Here is a 19,363-nt window from a genome sequence, read left to right as displayed (position 1 = left end):
CAGGGCTGAATAATACCGGAACCACTACAAACTACTAATACCGGAAACACAAAAGACAACCTGGCGGAGAACAGAGGGAAAAGGGGCTGTATATAAGCTGAGGGACTAATGAGGGTATGGGCTGCACGTGAGGAGATGGGCGGGGAACCTAGGTCAAGGGAATGAGGTGACTGAATGGCAAGAGGGAGTGACAGGATCCTAAATGACAGGAGAGTTAGTGACATGGCATTATAACAAAAATCCAAGATGCAATAAACTATGGTTAGCGGTATTTGTGACAGATTATATGCAAATAGCAGTTGGAAGGTGAAAGGTGACTATCGTTCCACAAATGTGGTGGTTAAATGAATCTCTAAATTACAATTGTGAATACCTTCATCTGACTGTGAGTTTTGAGAGTTGGCCACCGGCACACTGATGTCATAGACACAGTTTATCATGTTGCATCTCATGAAAGAAATCATCCTAATGAGAAGGATACCTGGTTAAATAAAGCCTGTACATATGAATCTGACTTAGAAATGAATGTATTTTGTTTCAAGTATACTCCCTAAGGGAGAGCATGGGGATAGCAGCAGTTTTCTAACACATGAGAGAATGTGGTTTAAATTGTTATTTTGATCAAAAATTGAATATTTATTGGAAATTTGGGTGGAAGAGATGAGCACACAAGCTTCCTGAACCAGAGTTTGACACAATGGGACTTGCAGGAGAGCGGGCTGCGAGTCAATTTATCTGTGAGCCAGTTTGTTATCCTCCCTGCCGCCCTCCCTCGGTTAATATTTGAGAGACAAAATACAATCATCAAATGCCAGCGCCAGTTTTGGGGGACACCGATTCGTAATCTTCCATTTCATCTCCAGTCTAGTAAGGAAACCTAAAAGCAGTGGTTTGTTATCATGCTGTAGCTGATGACGTCTGTCGAGTCTAGACGATGGGATTACGCAGTTTATTGATTCAATCAACCATAGAAACAGTAATTGCACAGTTCTGTTTGGTTTGCTAGAAACCCTGTATCATATTGCCATATGTTTTCATGTCCATTATCCACCCATTATGTCCCCTATCCGCCCATCATGTCCCCTATCCGCCCATTATGTCCTCTATCGGCCCATCATGTCCCCTATCCGCCCAACATGTCCTCTATCCGCTCATCATGTCCTCTATCTGCCCATCATGTTCTCTATCCGCCCATCATGTCCTCTACCCACCCACCATGTCCCCTATCCACCTATTATGTCCCCTATCCGCCCATCATGTCCTCTATCTGCCCATCATGTCCTCTATCCGCCCATCATGTCCTCTACCGACCCATCATGTCCTCTATCCGCAGATCATGTCCTCTATCAGCCCATCATGTTCTCTATCAGCCCATCATGTCCCCTGTCCGCCCATCAGATACTCTACCTGCGCATCATGTCCTCTATCCACACGTCATGTCCGCAACCACCCATAATTTCCCATATCCACCCACCATGTCCCCTATCAACCCATTATGTGCTCAATCCGGCGATCATGTCCTTTATCCTCCCATCATGTCGCCTATCCACCCATCATGTCGCCTATCCACCCATCATGTCCTCTATCCACCCGTCATGTCCGCATCCACCCATAATTTCCCCTATCCACCCATCATGTTCTCTATCTACACACAATGCCCCTATCCACCCATCATTTGCCCATCCACTCATAATTTCCCCATCCACCTATAATTTTCCCTATGCACCCATAATTGTCCCCCTCCATCTATCCTGCCCCATCCAACCATCATGTCGCCTATCCACCCATCATGTCCTCTATCCAACCGTCATGTCCTCCGTGGACCCATGTACTGTAAAGCTATAAACTATGATGAATCAATTGTAAAATGCTGAAACTTCGATTTAAATATTTATGTACATAGTGCTAACAATTATTCAATTGTTGCCCATTGAATAGGTCTAATCATTTCTCAAAAGTATCTCAAAAGGGAAACTTTCGATGAAAATACATTTCTAAATCTCTCTGTATGGCTTTTTGTGTAATGTAATGGGCTGGTAAACATGTTTTCTGCATCACATTTTTTGTTGTCAAGTGTGCCAGGATGACAACGACTTGGACGGTTAAATCCTCAAAGCTGATTAAGTATTTAGCAGTAATGGACTGAGGTCATTATGTTGACAATATAATTAACGTGATGTTAATTGGAAATCATTTGCCTGGGAATATGCGACATATCTGCAGAGGTACCATTGATTTAATGTCCACAGTCATCTGCATATAGAAGACGTTTGTGCAAATAGGAGCATTGGGCTTAACGAGAATGTATGATTTTAAAAAGTGGGGCTGCATAACTTTTTTTTGATGTGCATTCACTATGCAAAGGTCTCACATTATTCTGTATTGAACCAACTAAACCAAGTATTATTCATGTTCTTAAGTCAGCTGCTTCATCTACAGCAGGGGTCGGGGGCCTATGTCTCGCGGGCCAATTATGGCTCTTTCGATGACGGTATATGGCTCGCAGACAATTTTGAGCAAAGATTTTTCATCACAATTAACAAGTCATAAATAATTATTCTGTGTCATTTGAAAGTAAAACAGGTAAGAGAAATCACAATTTTGAAAATAAAATTCAAAATATAAATGTGGCAGACAAAGGGGCGTTAGTCTTGCACCGGCTGCAGACCACAGAAAGACTCCAGGGCGCCTTTTACTTGGCACCCTGCCCCTCCCGGGTCTCTGCCCGGAGCTTAACTTAAGGAGCTTAACTTAGTCCCGGAGCACGTGAGGAGACACTGCACCCCAGAGGCGCACACATACAACCCACCCCCATGTGTAGGCACAAGACGCAGCCAGAGGTGTAGAACCTGCGGTGCCAGCCACAGACCGCAGGCCCGGAGCTAGGTCCCACACCGACAGACCAACACCGAACCGCTTGCCCCGCAGGCAAGCCAGTGGGGCCCCCATGCCCACCCACGCCCTGCGCAAGGACGAGACCCATCCCATCACAACCAATCAGATGCCCCATCCAGCCGCGAGCACTGAGCGCTCATCCACATAGCCGGGTGTGCGCAGGGCACCTGGATGTCAGCGCCCCCCCCTCACCATCACCAGCAGGCTGCTAGATATGTGAGATATGTGGGCCCCTTCACCACCCGGGGCACCCGCTGCAGAGAAGCCACGCAGTGGGGTCAAAGGCCGACAGCAACTCACACCCACGACAGCAAGCGGCCCTCCAGGTGCCCCAGAAGGCACCCGGCAGCGCTCTCCGCAGCCCCACCAGGTCACAGCATACCAGAAACCACCAGGCGCAAGCCGCCAGGACTCAGACCCAGCCGGCAGGGGGCCCACCCAGCCGCCCCCCGACCAACCACACCCCCACCCCAACCCAGAGTTCCAAATTATTATGCAAATAGGATTTAAGTGTCTAAGTGTCCTAAACATTCAATTTTTTGTTTTTCAATTAAACTCAGGGATGGTATTGTGTCGCAGGGCTCTTTGGATCACTGAAATCAATCGCAGACACCTGTGATAATTAGTTTACCAGGTGAGCCCAATTAAAGGAAAACTACTTTAGAAGGACGTTCCACATTATTAAGCAGGCCACAGGTTTCAAGCAATATGGGAAAGAAGAAGGATCTCTCTGCTGCCGAAAAGCCTCAAATAGTGCAATGCCTTGGACAAGGTATGAAAACATTAGATATTTCACAAAACCTAAGTGTGATCATCGTACTGTGGCTGATTCAGAGCACAGACGTTAGTGCAGATAAAGGCATAATGAGGAAGGTTTCTGCAAGACAAATTCATGGGATTAAGAGAGAAGCTGCTAAAATGCCATTACAAAGCAGCAAACAGGTATTTGAAGCTGCTGGTGCCTCTGGAATCCTGCCAACCTCAAGGTGTAGGATCCTCCAGAGGCTTGCAGTTGTGCATAAACCTACTATTAGGCCACCCCTAAGCAATGCTCACAAGCAGAAATGGTTGCAGTGGGCCCAGAAATACATGAAGACTCATTTTCAAACAGTCTTGTTTACTGATGAGTGCCGTGCTACCCTTGATGGTCCAGATGGAATGCAGTAGTGGATGGTTGGTGGATGGCCACCATGTCCCAACAAGGCTGCGATGTCAGCAAGGAGGTTCATGCAAGAATCATGGGGCGAGAGCTGGTAGGCCCCTTTAGGGTCCCTGAAGGTGTGAAAATGACCTCGGCAAAGTATAAAGAGTTTCTGACTGACCACTTTCTTCCATGGTACAAAAAGAAGAACCGTGCCTTCCGTAGCAAAGTCATCTTCATGCATGACAATGCACCAGCTCATGCTGCAAAGAATACCTCTGTGTCATTGGCTGCTATGGTCATAAAAGGAGAGAAACTCATGGTGTGGCCCCCATCCTCCCCTGACCTCCACCCTATTGAGAACCTTTGGAGCATCCTCAAGCTAAAGCTCTATGAGGGTGGGAGGCAGTTGGCATCAAAACAGCAGCTCTGGGAGGCTGTTCTGACATCCTGCAAAGAAATTCAAGCAGAAACTCTCCAAAAACTCACAAGTTCAATGGATGCAAGAATTGTGCAGGTGATATCAAAGAAGGGTCCTATGTTAACATGTAACTTGGCCTGTTAAGATGTTTCTGATTGAAATAGCTTTTGATTTCAGTAAACATGACCTCCTAGTGCTGCAAATTCAACAAATGACCATTTTCAGTACTTTACAACCTATAAAATGTTTTGAAACTCTGTTGTGCATAACAATTTGGAAGTGCATTTTGAGTTTTTTATTTTTGAAAAAAATACTGTTATCATAGGGAGGCTTGTTCAATAACATTCAAATTATACCCTAACGCTTGATGACTTTATGAAATTATACTGTGATTTGCATCGACTATTTAGTCAAATCAGAGGAAAATATAATTTGCATAATAATTTGGAACGCGGTGTACTGTTATACCGACCTCATACACCAGAACCAATTAGAATAAGTCCTGAACAGTCACCGGTGGACACTACACACGCATCACACACGCACACACACATACACGTTTTTTTTCATGTACATGTTGTTTGGTTCCTTCCATCCGTCTCAACCGTGGTGATTTTCCCCCTTTTGGAGTAGTGATTATTTGTTTAAGACCCAAACATGGTAAGATAGTTCTCTAAAGAGGGGGATTGGTTGCAGTTCTGTGTAACCAAAAACTGTGCTCTTGTCATCCTACAAGTCATCCACAGGACAGAGTTATTGCAGCAGTTATCGATGATTTAAGAATTAATAGAGATGCATTGCAGGTGGTGAACTTGAACTCCACTTGCAGACTAACTGTCCTAAATGCAATAGCATACAAATACTCTGTGTTCTATGCCAAGCATGCTGACAGAACAGGTAAAAAAAGAAGGAAAAAAAGAAGTACAGATTATTTGATGTCTCTGTTGTTATAGTTAAGTTACAGATAAACTTATGGCAAAGTGTCCATTAGGCCCACTGTGAGAGAGAAGAGAAAAAAACAAATCAGAAATGGAGGGTGGAAGGACTCAAACTCTCTATGCGACCTTTACCTATACACTCAAGAAGGAAACTGATTTATCTGGAATTATGAAGAACATTTTTACTATTTTTCCAATAACGATAGCCTTCTTTCATATTTTAAATAACAGCCTTTCTAAAAAAGTTTTTATGTTCCACTGAGTCAGATAAGTAAACAATAAAGCTGTGCTCTTAGTATTTGGTTGCCTTGATAACAATATACTGCCCAGTAGCTGGATTGGCCAAGATGGGTGTAATTTGTTTTATTTGAATGTTTCCATTGAATGGACGGTCAAGTTTGCATGTGATGGATAATACAATATTCATCACTCAAATTTAAAGATTTATAATTCAGCTGTATATCCATCGATATACCTCAAAACAACTACTGTGAAAAGGGCTCATTATGCAATGTAATCTGATGTCCATTGTATGGACACCTCCCTCGACCCCTACTAGTGTAGTAATGGACTGCGTTGCTTTGTCTTTGTTTGTAGTGATCTTTGTCCATTCCTTGGCTTGAGCAGGTTCCGCTATGGATGTTGTTAAAAGTGATATTCGATTATTTTACTTGTCTCTGAAAGTGGGCCTTCTTTCTGTCAGATGCTGTTTTTACAAATGGCATTTTTGCACAAGTGATGACACCAATATTTTAATGGGGACACATTATGCCATTTTCCAAATCTCAAGAAAGCACTCATTTGGGAACATGTGGCAATCACGTTGACACGAGCGGGCCAGATTTATGATTTTCCTGCAGTTATGTAGTTAAGTCTATTTCGTAGAAGTGAGAGTATTTAATAAATGGCAAACTGGCACAGGTCCACCCAAGGGAAAAAAATGTTCTTGCACGTAGGACAGACAGACAGACAGCGTAGAACACAGTTCATTTATTCCTTCCTTGCACCCCTGTGCCCCCCCCCCCCCCCCCCCGGTTCGTCAAACATTGATGAAGCTCTTCTCTCCACAGCGTGCATAGACCAGTATTACTGCCTCAGTAATATTAAACTAAACTGCGAGTGGTGTATAATTATAAACAATGAAAAGACTTTCAATCCTTTGTATTAGGATTAATGTTGCAGGATACAATGTACAGAGCATGTACATCTTTCAGCATTTATTTCAACAGTTTGGTACGGGACCCTTTCATGTGATGATAGATATGAATACTTAAAGTAGCTTACATTAGTTCAATTAAGGTGGAATGAAAATGGAAAATGCTCTTTGACCTTTTTTTTTGTCATTATCTCAATCATCTGCTAAGAACATCATGGGGTACAAGTAACATTTTGATTACTTTGAACCCGAACACTGTCATTTTCCCTCATCAATGCCTCGTCTTTGAAATTCAAACAACGGCAGATAGGAAAAGTCAGAACTCAGTCTTGCTTTCAGCACATAAATGGAGTTGGACAACATTGTAAGAAACTAGTGTTTCTGAGTGCATGTGTTTGAATTCAGCAGGGGGACAGAATGTTCACGCAGTCTTCCACCATCTCGAACAGGAAGTGATGGGGCCCGCTGCGTCGGGCCACCTCGCCGGCTGTCTCGCCGCTGCTGCTGCGCAGGTTGGGCTGTAGGTGGCGCTGGGAGAGGAGCAGCTCCAGCATGAGGGCGGAGTCTGTGGGCGGGGCGCCGGCATGGGAGGCAGCCAGGTGCAGCGCCGTCAGCCCGCCGTTGGTCTGGGTGTTGACATCCGCTCCCCGGCGGAGGAGGATAGTCGCCACGGCGACGCTGCCCCAGCGGCAGGCGCTGTGGAGGGGCGTCCACCCGTCTGCGGTGCGGCGGTCGACCTTAGAGCCGGCGTCCAGCAGGGCGGCGGCCATGACGGCGTGGCCGCTGTACGCCGCACGGTGCAACGCGGTGTAGCCGTCCCTGTCGCAGCAGTGGACCAGCAGAGGGTTGGAGGACAACAACTGCTTGACGGTCGCCAGCTAAGAGACAGGAATGGTCAGAAATGAACAAGAGGGATTCCCTTATTCAACTTTATTCTACGGGGGATCATAACATGAATGACGATATCCGCTGAAACTGGCTTGTTTCTGGGAATATTGACTATTCCCCCCCCCCTACTTTCTCCAGCTGTTTTTACCAAGATTGCACCACTGCCACTGACCGCTAAGTACAGCTATTGACCAATCAGGATTGAGCATTCGTCAGAGCCGCGAAATAATTAATGAATGAAAAAGACATATTAGGGGATGTAATCTGTTATCTGATTTTATGAAGACTTTGTTTTTACACTTCGTTGTTCATTAACATTCTGAACCTTTTCCCCCTTCGTTCCACTATCGACGCCGTTAAGATTTATGGCGATTACTTCACTTGTTTCTGAAAGCGGGACTTCTTTTCTGTGGGATGCCATTTTGAAGTGAGCAAAGACGCCAATCTTTCAATTGGTCAGTTATGATAATTGCCAACCCTCACAAACGTGATTTCGTTGTCCCTAATTCCTCCAGCTGTTTCCAAGCAAGTAAACCACTTAGGCTCAAGATACTACCATAACCATACTGGTTATAATATTACTGGTTATAACTTATTTCAATTTGTGTGACACATTGTGAGGCGAGATGTAAAGTAATTAAGATAAAAAAAGATGATAAATCATGCGGAATATAGTCGTTCTGTATCCAATCCTCACTGCCGACAGAGTGAAATAGATTAACTGACAGCACATGGAAATCAGGATCCATATTATTAACGGTAAAACAGATACATTCATAGAACTTGAGAAATAAAACGACTTTCAATCAATGTGCCTGAGGCAGGACCGGATGTTGTATGTTATATTCTCGACTTATTATCGGTGAGGAGCTCCAAGTAATCATCAGAGTAAAATCCGAGTGACAAAAAATACAAAAATAGATCAGAAAAAAAACAAAACAGATAGAATAGATAAATGTCAACACTTATGTAGGCCTGCCTCTATTAACATTTTATACACCGAGTCATTCCGCTCATGTTTCATAGATGATTGGTGCCGTGTCGTAGCATTTTCGATTGAAGTGTGGTTTTAAGAATCTATGTAGAAGGATTGTGGTAAAGCTTGAGGTTTAACACCAAATAAATTAGCTTTTCTCCCACATAATAACATACAATTATTATTATTATGATGAGGGGTCCAGTCCGCAGGACCCTTATTGTGTTTTCTATTCAGTTTTTTATTTTTTTTGCCCTTGGCACTTTTCGGGCTCAAGGTGTCTGGCACACGCCAACCACCCGCCTGCCCAATTACATGCCTGCACCTCTGGAACGCCAGAAATTGTATTTTCATTGTCACTGCGATAAACACAGCGCAAAAGACCTGAAATGCGATGAATAACATAATCATTTTATTTACACGCAACATGCACAGTAAGCTGGCGGAATTTAAATGTTAACATTCCTCACCCACCCCCAAGTCGGTCAAAAACATAATATATTAAAGTGACAGGCCCCGCCACTACCATATCTGTCCTGGAAATGTTTTTAAAAAGACAGACAAAAATACAACAGACATTAGTTATTTTAATTTGCCATTTAATTTATACTTATTTAACCACTGAAGTTGTTTTCCCTCAGATATTTTTTATTTGAAGAGATGTTTTTGTTGAGTTTTGAGGAGAATATTTTCAAGGGAGCTGGGAAATTAAACTTTAATTTCTTAAAGATATAATGTCTTATTTAAATTAATGTTCTGTTTAATTGGTTTGGTATTCAAGAGCAATTCGTTCAATAAAATCATGTTCTAAATCGTTTATTTTATTTCTTAATTCAGTGGGCATAGGCTTTTCAATGTTTGGGGTCTGTGTTAGCAGTTTACCTATTCAAAGCAGAAAGCTATAGGAACTGTATAGCTAAAATGCACACTTCAAAATTTGTTTATTTATCACAAGCCATATCGTCAGCGCCCTTTTTAATGTTGTTGACCGTTGTTTTGTGCCTTTTTTCATTTTAAGTATCAGAGCAGAGGAGAAATAAATGAAAACATGTGACACGCACAGCCAATCGTACAGAGCAGAGAAACAACCATGTCAAATCCCCCGCCCGGACGCGGCTTGTCTTCCTCAAACGCCAATTTGACCTCAACTCACCCTCCTCCCAACTCGAGCCCAGTGCAGCAACCAATCCCCACAAAAAGGAGAGTGATTAAAGACAGAATTCACGAGTTTCGGTGACGTCTGTTGTGACATGGCCAGACCCTCGGTCAGCTTCAAACGTACCCGCCTATAATCACAGAGCGCAGGTTCGGGAACCTTGGTTTACGGAACCTCACAAATCTGTGATACATACGTAACAAGACTAAATTAGAGCCTGTGTATTGCTGCCTGCAGCTATATCTATTATAATTATTATTAGTAATTATAATCAAGTCTGTCTAGAATAAACAACACAGTTTCTCATTGGTCTCAAATCTAATGTTTTTCAAGAGGTGAGTAATGGAGACTCCACGCGGGACAGACTGCAGTGACCCACCAACAGCCATTTATTGAAACCTAAATACAGGCTGGACGGCTGTCTCAAACTTCTCATATTAATTGCTAAGAAGGTTTTTTTTTTTTTTTTTTTTTAAACATTCATCCCCAGGGCTTCACATTAAAGCTTGCCTGCTTGCCCGGGGCAAGTAAACTGTGTGTCAGGGAAATTGGAATGCCTCATTCAGTTGTCTGATCGGGCAAGTGAAAAATAAATGTGCTCTTTAATGTAATGTTATCTAAAAATAAACCGCGTACTGTTTCGCTGAAGCGGAGCTTTTCCAGCTGAGTCTGTCACCACCAAGCGTTGTCAAGGACAGTCTAGGGTCCCGTTAATCCGGCTAACACCGATACCGGTATTGGGCCCAATACTGTGCTTATGTACTCGTAAAATTGCTCCGATACTCAAACCACACCAAAATGATGTAACGTATTTGCTGCCCAAAAGAGGAGAGAAAGAAAGAAAATGTCAGCTGTTTGGAGTTACTTCAAGGTAAACGAGAAGATGAAAGTAAGACAGAAGACAAGCTCTGTTTACCCAAGATAAGATTGCAAAATTGTGCAAACTGCATATCTATTTCAAAGCTCCGTCAGACGCTGAGCCACGCTCAGCATGATTACTCAAAATCTTTAAAATTTCTAAATTAAATTCTAACGTCAGTAATCATTTAAAAAAAATGAGAATCAATTATTCCATAAAAACAAGTGGATGAAAAAGCTAAACGTCAAGCCCTGAAAACTTGCGTTGTCTCAAGGGGTCCCAATAGGGCTGGAAAGAAGTCTGTCTAACCGGTGATTTTGCCAAGGCTCCTCACAAATGAGTCAGATTTGGCCCCTTGAGGACCCAGGTTGGAGATGGAGCAATCTCATCAGATAGACGATTAAAAAAAAAAAAAAAAAAAAATTTAAAAAATGTAAAAAAATAAAAAAATAAATAAATAAAAGGAACATGGGATTTTCAAGTGGTGCATTAGGGAAAAAAGCACTTACACGATTCTTCTCGGCCGCCCAGAGGACGAGCTCTTCAGGTCGGTCTTTGAGTTTGCTCTCCTTCTCCAGATACCATTGTTCCCCGTGCTCCTCATCTTCCTCATCCTCCTCCTCTTCGCCGCCATCCTCCTCCCCTGTCCACAGGCTGCTGGCCCCGCGGGGGATCAGGTGGCCATGGGTTTTCAAGAGCTCCAGCTGGTTAAAATCTTCGGGGAACTCCATGGCTCATGATCTCTGTCGGGGAAAAAAGGTGCCATGGTGATGGCATTGATGAGTAGAAATTGACTCGGCTCGTAAACACGAGGATTGGATTGTACGGTTGTTCTGAAGTCAAAGTGTGGACTTCTCAGCGCCAGTCAAACAGCCAATGTAACAATGACGTTCATGAAGCAATGCTTGACTCATTCTGTAGTTGACCACGATCCATGCTAGCTGCAGCCATCTCTGAAGTCCCTGGGGAACTTCAGTTAGGGCTGCACAATTACTTCTATATTTATCCCGACGTTGATTGATGATCCACAAAAGAGATTGCGCTAATGATATGCCGGCGCAAACACGGCCATAAAGTTTTGCAGCTGAGTGCAATTTGCCCTTGTTTTTCCATCTGATCGCAATCATCCATGTGTAGCAAAATAATTAAACCAGGCATTCAAGATTCGAGATTCAAGATTTTTTATTTGTCACATACATATACATACTTTCATACATATATGCAGTGAAATGTAATTGTGCAATTCGTGGGCCAGCGGGAGCGTGAGCAGTTTTTACATTAGTCTTAACCTGAATTAATTAAGCTAGATCCTGCACATATGTCCCCTCAATACACATAAGTGCTCCTTTTGTATGGAGGGGCAGTGGTTCGATTCTTTCCGGTGAATTTCATGATCAGATTGTATTTGGGACGTTACATTGAATACTTGCCAACTAATTTAGAATACAAGAGTATGAAAAGGCAAAGATGCACAAAATCAAAAGATAGATAAAAATAAAAATAAATAGATCGGGATGTATGCCATGACTGTGAGTGATATATGATTTCACACACCAATATAGAAGATTTTGGCCATATCACCTATCCCGACATCCCCATACTCTTCGGCCTACTAGATATACTCGAATATATTAGATAGATACTGTAGTCATCCTCCCCAGAGGGAAACTGCTGTGTTGTTACAGCAGCACACATCAGAACAAATAAACAATAAAAGTACACAACAAAGCACAAAAAAAAAAAAGTAAAAGTAGAAAAAAAATACTATACAAACAAATATTAATGGAAAACATGACAATATACAATAAACCTAAAAATAAATACCCCCCCTTGTCAACAATTCCAAGGAAAAAAGCAGAAAGTTGTGCTCTGTAGGACTACTGTATGAACAAGTATGAGTACGAGTACGAGCGTGTACAATTACTTACTAGCCTAGTGAAAGAAATCGGGGATTAATTATTAGTATTTCTCAGAATATACAACTTGTTTTCCTTTACTCGTTGCTGTCTGATGTATCGACTACAAGCTCCAGACAGGAAGGTATTGAAATCGTAAACGTCCCAATGCTTAGAGAACCCTTCGCTGCTCATTTACACTCCAATTACTAGAAATGACTAGGTCGACATGCTTGTCAAACGTTAGCAGTTGTCGCACTTAGCTTTATCTCGATCTAACGAGATCGATGCTGAAAATAAATGTGCACTGCTCATTCGACGAACCCGGGGTGGAAGATTGTAGCGCTGTTGCGAAAGTTAAACCTTGTAGACGATTAGTAACCGAGGAAATACGAATTGTACTTACCACACGTCCGACTTCCAAAACAAACCACGATACCCTCGTTCGACAGTCGCTGTTGCTGTGTTCCTGGGAGATGTCGTTCTTGCCAAAGGATATTTAATGTAAGAGCATGTCATAAGAACTACAATACCCGTCGGCAGTAGTGCTGCGTTCCGGTGACTTTGAAAAATCGGACACCCTACTTGGAAAAGAAGAAGAAAGAAAGAAACGGTCTTTATTCATCACGCAACACACCACACCATAACAGATGCTTGCACACACACACACACATGCACATGCTTTTTTTAATGGTGGCCGGTGAAATGGATTCTCTGCTTTTGACCCATCCTGGCTTGTCCTTCCTCCGGGGGCACAGCCAGGAGCAGTGGGCAGCATACGTGGACGCGCCCGGGGACCAGGTGATAAGTGTCCATCGCTGGTCAGACGATGATGGGTGCATGTTTTTGGTGGGGGTCCTTACTGACGCGAGGTGGAGGAAACCCCAGTCTCAATTGAGTCCCTAGTCTCAATTTCGGGACGGATTGCGAAGGGCCTGAATAAAGTTTCTTTGGATGTGTTTTGAAATGACTCCTCAATATTAACCCCCGTACAGATGGTTGTAAATGAGAGGTGGGAAAATCGATTTACCGATTTCCGACTCTTCTGGAAATGCAGCATAAACTCTGTCATAAATATACATTTTAGAATAAAAGAAAATAATTATGATTATAATAAACATTCTTCAAGATATTTACTACAAAGAATACATTCCATCTAATATGTCTACGTGTGGTATGATGATCATACATAATAAGCACCAAAATAGATGTTACCATGCTATTTATACCTGATCGGAACAAAGTACCAGCAGCATATCATGCCATCATATTTTGACTGTACCATTGAGTACCAAAATGTAAATACAACTATATTTGTTCAGTCGACATATATCACTGTCATTGCAAAATAGTATATAGTAAATAGCATTGCAAAATAATATAATAACAGAATGTCACAAATAAGTAGATTTAGAATATACTAGTACATGCCCGTTCAAAATTGAAGACTTTCTACGATATGTTTAATGGCCCAGTTTAACAAAATGTCAATGATTTAGTCCTGTGTTCCACAACGGAAGATGAAACTGTCAGTTAAAGTCATACACCGGGGAAACACTCTTTGTGGCTCAGCCGCAGAGCCCTGAAACCCCGCCCCCCGCTTTATCACTGTTGGTTGTTTATTGAAAGTTTATTAGTATTACACGTGTCGCGTGTTCAAATTGCACCAAATTCAACACTGCATGTACTTGGGTCTCCAGCAATACACCGCTGAGGCATGGACTCCACAAGACCTCCGAAGGTGTCCTCTGGTATCTGGCACCAAGACGTTAGCAGCAGATCCTTTAAGTCCTGGAAGTTGTGAGGTGGGGCCCCCGTGGATCAGGCTTGTTGTTCCAGCACATCCCACAGATGCTCAATTGAATCAGACCAGAACGCCGGCCATCCACACGATGTAGAAGAAAACATGATTCCTCAGACCAGGCCACCTTCTTCCATTGCTCCATGGTCCAGTTCTGACGCTCACAAGCCTATTGTAGGTGCTTTCAGTGCTGCACAGGGGTCAGCATGAGCACTCTGACCATTCTGCGGCTACATAGCCCCATATGTAGCAAGCTGTGATGCACTGTGTTCTGACACCTTTCTATCATAGCAGCATTAACACTATCAGCAATTTATGCAACGGTAGCTCTTCTGTGGGATCGCATCAGAAGGGGTAGACCCCACGCGCATCAATGAGCCTTGAGCTCCCGTTGACCCTGTTGCCGGTTCACCGGTTGTTCTTCTTGTACCACTTTTGGGAGGTACTAACCACTGCATACCGGGAACACCCCACAAGACCTGCCATTTTGGGGATGCTCTGACACAGTCGTCTAGCCATCACAATTTGGCCCTTGTTAAAGTGGCTCAGATCCTTACGCTTGCCCATTTTTCCTGCTTCCAACACATCAACTTCAAGAACTGACTGGTCACTTGCTGCCTTATATATCCCACCCCTTGACAGGTGCCATTGAAATAATGGACCAATGTTGTGGCTGATAGTGTATATTAGACTATAGATATAAATTACACATATAGAATATATATATATTAGACACATAGATAGATATAGAATAAACAGATGTAGAAAAGATAATTAATAGAAGAACAGAACAGAGGAGACCACAAGTGGAAAGAGGATCAATTGGACGACACTCTATCCACACCCTTTCCATCACTCCATGTAAATACAAATAAACTGTAAATAAATGAAATTATACACCCCTTTTACCCTGTTGCACAAGCACATTACCCAAATCTGCTGTGATACATTGCCCTATTGTCTTTGCCCCTCATGTACAGTATTTATCAAGCACTGATGATGAAATGATTTCTCCTGAGACAACCCTCCATCACATGAAATACTTGGCATTTAAAGATAATACTTTGTTCATTTCTTGGAAATGGAAATTCAGCAGCAAAATAGTGCAAATCAAGACAGAGATTAAGAATAAATTAATGAACTACAGCCTTTAATAGTTTAGCCCCCGGGCCCGTTAAATACTATAAGAATGACGACCAAGACGAGGCCCAGCCTGCACCTTAGAGACACAAACTCTCTAAGGAGTCTTTTTTCCTCTGCAAATTCAGTTTGTGTCTCAGTGCAGGACTCAACCCAGGTTGCAGGTATCAGAAAAGTTTATTTTCCAATGAACCTGTACTGTAATTATAATTTGAATCAGAAAAGGAACTAAAACAGAGGCTGATGAAAAATAATCAATGTGCATGTGTGTTATGAAAAAACCATGGTGTGGAAAGTATGAGTGATCCTCCGTTGAATGGTTGCTACAATTGGTTGGTGTGTGGTTGGTCTTGTGTGTGCTGGAGGATTGGTTTGGCTGACACTAACGGCCTCCGAACGCACAGAAGAACCATAGGGAAAAGGTGCAAAATTTCCAGAAAACAGCACATCCATGGTACGTTAGTTGCAGTTACAGCACTGAGAGGAAAGGTTTGTAGTGTATTCGATTAAATCTGAGTACAGTAAACGCCGAGTTTATTGTGTTTATTGTAAATAGAGTACTATACAGAGGTCGGGGTCTAGTGAGAGACAACAGCATGTATGTTATAATTACTATGAGAGTGAGCAGAGCCCAGATGCGGGTAAACGTACAGCTTGTCCGGGGGGTCGTCACAAAGTGATTACATATGTTGTTCTGGTGTTGAGGAGGTACAGTACCTCTAGATTGAAAGCCAGAAGATAAAGTTCTAGAAGAACTTAAGCCGGCACAACTACTGTGGATACTGCCGTTTGTGCTGTGTTGTCACAGCCATATGCTGCAACGTCCCAGTGAAGGAGAGGACTGAACGGACAGGGAGTTGATTGAGTTTATATAGTTCAAGAGTAACCTTAGCACAGCTACTGTGGATACCACCCTTCATCCTGTGTCGTTGTAGCCATATGCTGCAACGTCCCAAGTGAAGGAGAATAGTGAATGGACAGGGAGTTGATTGAGTTAAAAAATTGCCTAAGGGATAGGCAACACAATTAGCGTGGCAACACTTAGCCAAGAAAAGTGTATACAAGTGCTTGTAAATATTGCTATTTGTGGCGTTTTCAGGGCCCTCTGGCACAGAGACACAGAAGACGATGTTGTATACACACCAGTCTATTGTAAAGAGTGGGCCAGTTGGAATTAGCCAGGAGCAGATGGAACATGTCATGACAGGGCTCGTATCTTGAGTGTGTGTGGGGATGGCGGTTTTACCTGTTGCTCGTTAGACTAACCAACAAACAAAGCTTGTTGGTTGGTCCCCCAAGTGCAGCATGGTCGACTGGCCTCCTTCCCCCAGGGCGACGACAGACTGCCCCCTCCTACCTTCTGGAGCGTGGGGCCTCGGCTGCTGCGCTGGCTGGTGAAGGCGTGGCCAGACTTGGCTGTTGTGGGGGCTGCTTGGAGGATTGGCCTGGCTGAATGGTCCCGGTGGTGGCTGCTGGGCGGAGGAGCTAGCTGCAGACAGTTACACATGGTGGTTGCTGCTGCTAGACACCCTGGGTGCTGGTGCTGCCAGTTGGGAGAGGGTTGGTGCTGGGGCCGCCCGTTGACCCGCTGGTGGCTCCGGGGCATCTTTGGATGGTCTCTGTGTGTCCCTTCCTCGTGCTGGAGAGTCCCTGCACAGGTGCCACTGTGGCCTACCACCCGCCACCAAAGTGCCGTGTTCAGGGACGTCCGGCACAGAGACACAGAAGACAGGGGGTTGTAAACACCAGTTTATTGTAGAGAGTTGGCCAGTTAAAACTAGCCAGGGGCAGATAGACATGTGTCATGACAGGGCTCCTAGCCTGAGTGTGTGCGGGGATGGAGGTTTTACCTGCTGCTCGAAAGACCAACATACGAGCAACAGGTATGCAGCCACTCTGACCCAATCACCTAGATCCAGGTCGGGTGTGGCTGCTCAACCAGACTATCTCCACACCAACACACTATATATGGGTGCTGTCATCGCCCTGGGGGAAGGAAGCCGGTTGACAATGGTGTTCCTGGGGAACCAGGTCCCCTGGAAGGGGACCAGCTCATTTTTTGGGAACCCTGTTTCAGAGTTTGGTGTTTTATTGGTATTGGAACCCTGTGTAAGAGTCTGTCCTTTTCAGGTATAGCAATCCTGTTTCAGAGTCTGTTTTGGGCATTTTATTTCTGTTATTTGTTCTCTGCTTGGTGGTGGTAGGCTAGGCGTAGGCTCGGCCAAGTATTCTATACCAAACTATGCGTGTTAAGTTGAGAATACAACAATTAAATATATGTCTGGGACGTATTTAGGTTTCGATGTCTGGGACACGAAACGGCTAAAAGGTTGGGATAGTGGTATTACAATTGGACTTCTGGGAGAAACTTGTTTTTTCCCGAAAATGGTAGTTTTAGCACAAGACAAATAGACCAGTTGAGAACGAAGAATTATGATAAAGTTAAAGGGCATAAGAAACAATGCCCTAATTGGAGGATTTTTGGTATGTGGGACAAAGAAGCAATAATAAGAGAGAAGTAATGTGTGAATAAATCTGGAGAGCAAAAACCTCCCAGACCCCAAAAAAGACAGCCCAGAAGACTTCATACGAGACTTTTGCGCCCTGATCTATATGCATCGACCCACCCTCACAGAAGTGAATTTGGTTCTGCACCGCAAACTTGGCGCAGACTGGAACTGTTGTTGGGGGGGGTTTCCCGGAGGACGGTCTGTGGGTCGATGAGGAAGGACAGGGTGCGCACAACCAAGCCTGATGCAACCAGTATCGGGACCTGGAAGACCGAATCAATGGGTTGTTCCGTCAGACCATGAATTGGTCCACCTTGGTCTACAGGACTGTACACAGAAAGGTGATAACCTGACAGTAGCATCTGGTACGAAACAGCCCGGCTGGACAGTATGTGTGCACATGCTGTACACACTGAAAAACAACTGAGGGAGAAGGACAAAACCGATAGGAAGCGAAAAACTGCCTAACGGGACCGATTGGAACAGTTCCAAATGGCCCAGCTGCAATACACCCAGGGGAAAGGCAGAGGACGAGACATGGACTGAAACCAGAGGGACAAGCGAGACCGAGGACCCATGAGAGTCCAAGGATGGGGACAGAGTGAGAGACGGCACCTGCTATGTTACAACTGCGGAAAGCCTGGGCAGTTTGCTTGGGACTGCAAGGAACTAAAGAGGAAGCATGACGGAGGCGATGGCGGGTGGGGATGGCGGGACAGAGAGCACAACAGCGAGGACAAATGTGGATGGGCACAACCATTCAGTGGACCATCCAGGTACAGAGATACACCAACCACAATACCAGCACCACACAGACCCCACAAAATGAAAATGAAAAAAATAATGCCTCATGTGTGTATTTTTTCTATGATAACTGCAGCCACCGAGGTGCCCGTAGTTACACTCTTGGTAACGGAACAAAAGTTAAAGTTTTAGGGAGATTCCGGGGCAGGGTTTTCTGTCATACGGCTGTCTGAACTGACGCCCGTCCCAGCCTTGAACGGACAAAATATTTGTACCATCGGGGCCGGAGGGACCAAGACGGTGGAGCCTTTCACCATCCCCATTCTGGTGGAAGATGGGGAGGGAGAGGGCCCCGGCCAGCATGTAAAACATTCGTTCTTACTGTCAGTGGTTTGCCCTATAAATCTGTGTGGGCGAGATTTAATGTGTGCATTCGGTATTTTGGTTGTATGTGAAGGGGCAGGGATACATGTGGTGAGGGACGTGAACCCTTCTTATCAAATGGCTAAATTCGGGGCTCTGGGTCCCCCTTGTTGTATTATTCTTGGGATTTAGAAATGCATGGTCCAAGGTCAGTTATGACAGAGTTATAACGACATGCTCATAGGGCATGTCCGGGAGAAGATGTCATGCCCACAGAAGTTTTACATGTGACAGCATTTTTAGCTGCCAAAGCAGACCCCAAGATGTAGCGTAAATGGTTTGAGAAAGGGAAGAGACAACCCTGGCTAGGGCTAAATATTTCTATTGGGATGAGACACAGGTAAAGGCAAGTGTAGGACTGAATGAGGAAGAGTTTAAGTTTTTCGATGTACTTGGGAGGATCTGGGGAGGTGGACAGAT

At 44.0% G+C, this 19,363-nt stretch overlaps 1 protein-coding gene across 1 annotated transcript; it reads right to left on the bottom strand.

Annotated features, from left to right (window-relative positions):
* Positions 1-6,437: 6,437 nt before the first annotated feature.
* ankrd49 (ankyrin repeat domain 49) lies at positions 6,438-12,780 on the bottom strand. The gene is made up of 3 exons (XM_079998700.1): positions 12,732-12,780; positions 10,940-11,173; positions 6,438-7,429 (listed from the first exon to the last, which is right to left on the bottom strand). Exons 2-3 carry the CDS (start codon positions 11,159-11,161, stop codon positions 6,953-6,955), a joined length of 699 nt encoding a protein of 232 aa, XP_079854826.1. The 5' UTR covers positions 11,162-11,173; positions 12,732-12,780; the 3' UTR covers positions 6,438-6,952.
* Positions 12,781-19,363: the final 6,583 nt, after the last annotated feature.

Source organism: Zeus faber (assembly GCF_960531495.2).
Source record: "Zeus faber genome assembly, chromosome: 4".
NCBI lineage: Eukaryota > Metazoa > Chordata > Actinopteri > Zeiformes > Zeidae > Zeus > Zeus faber.
The sequence above is the reverse complement of the archived record's forward strand: the minus strand, read 5'-3'. Positions and strand labels throughout refer to the sequence as shown.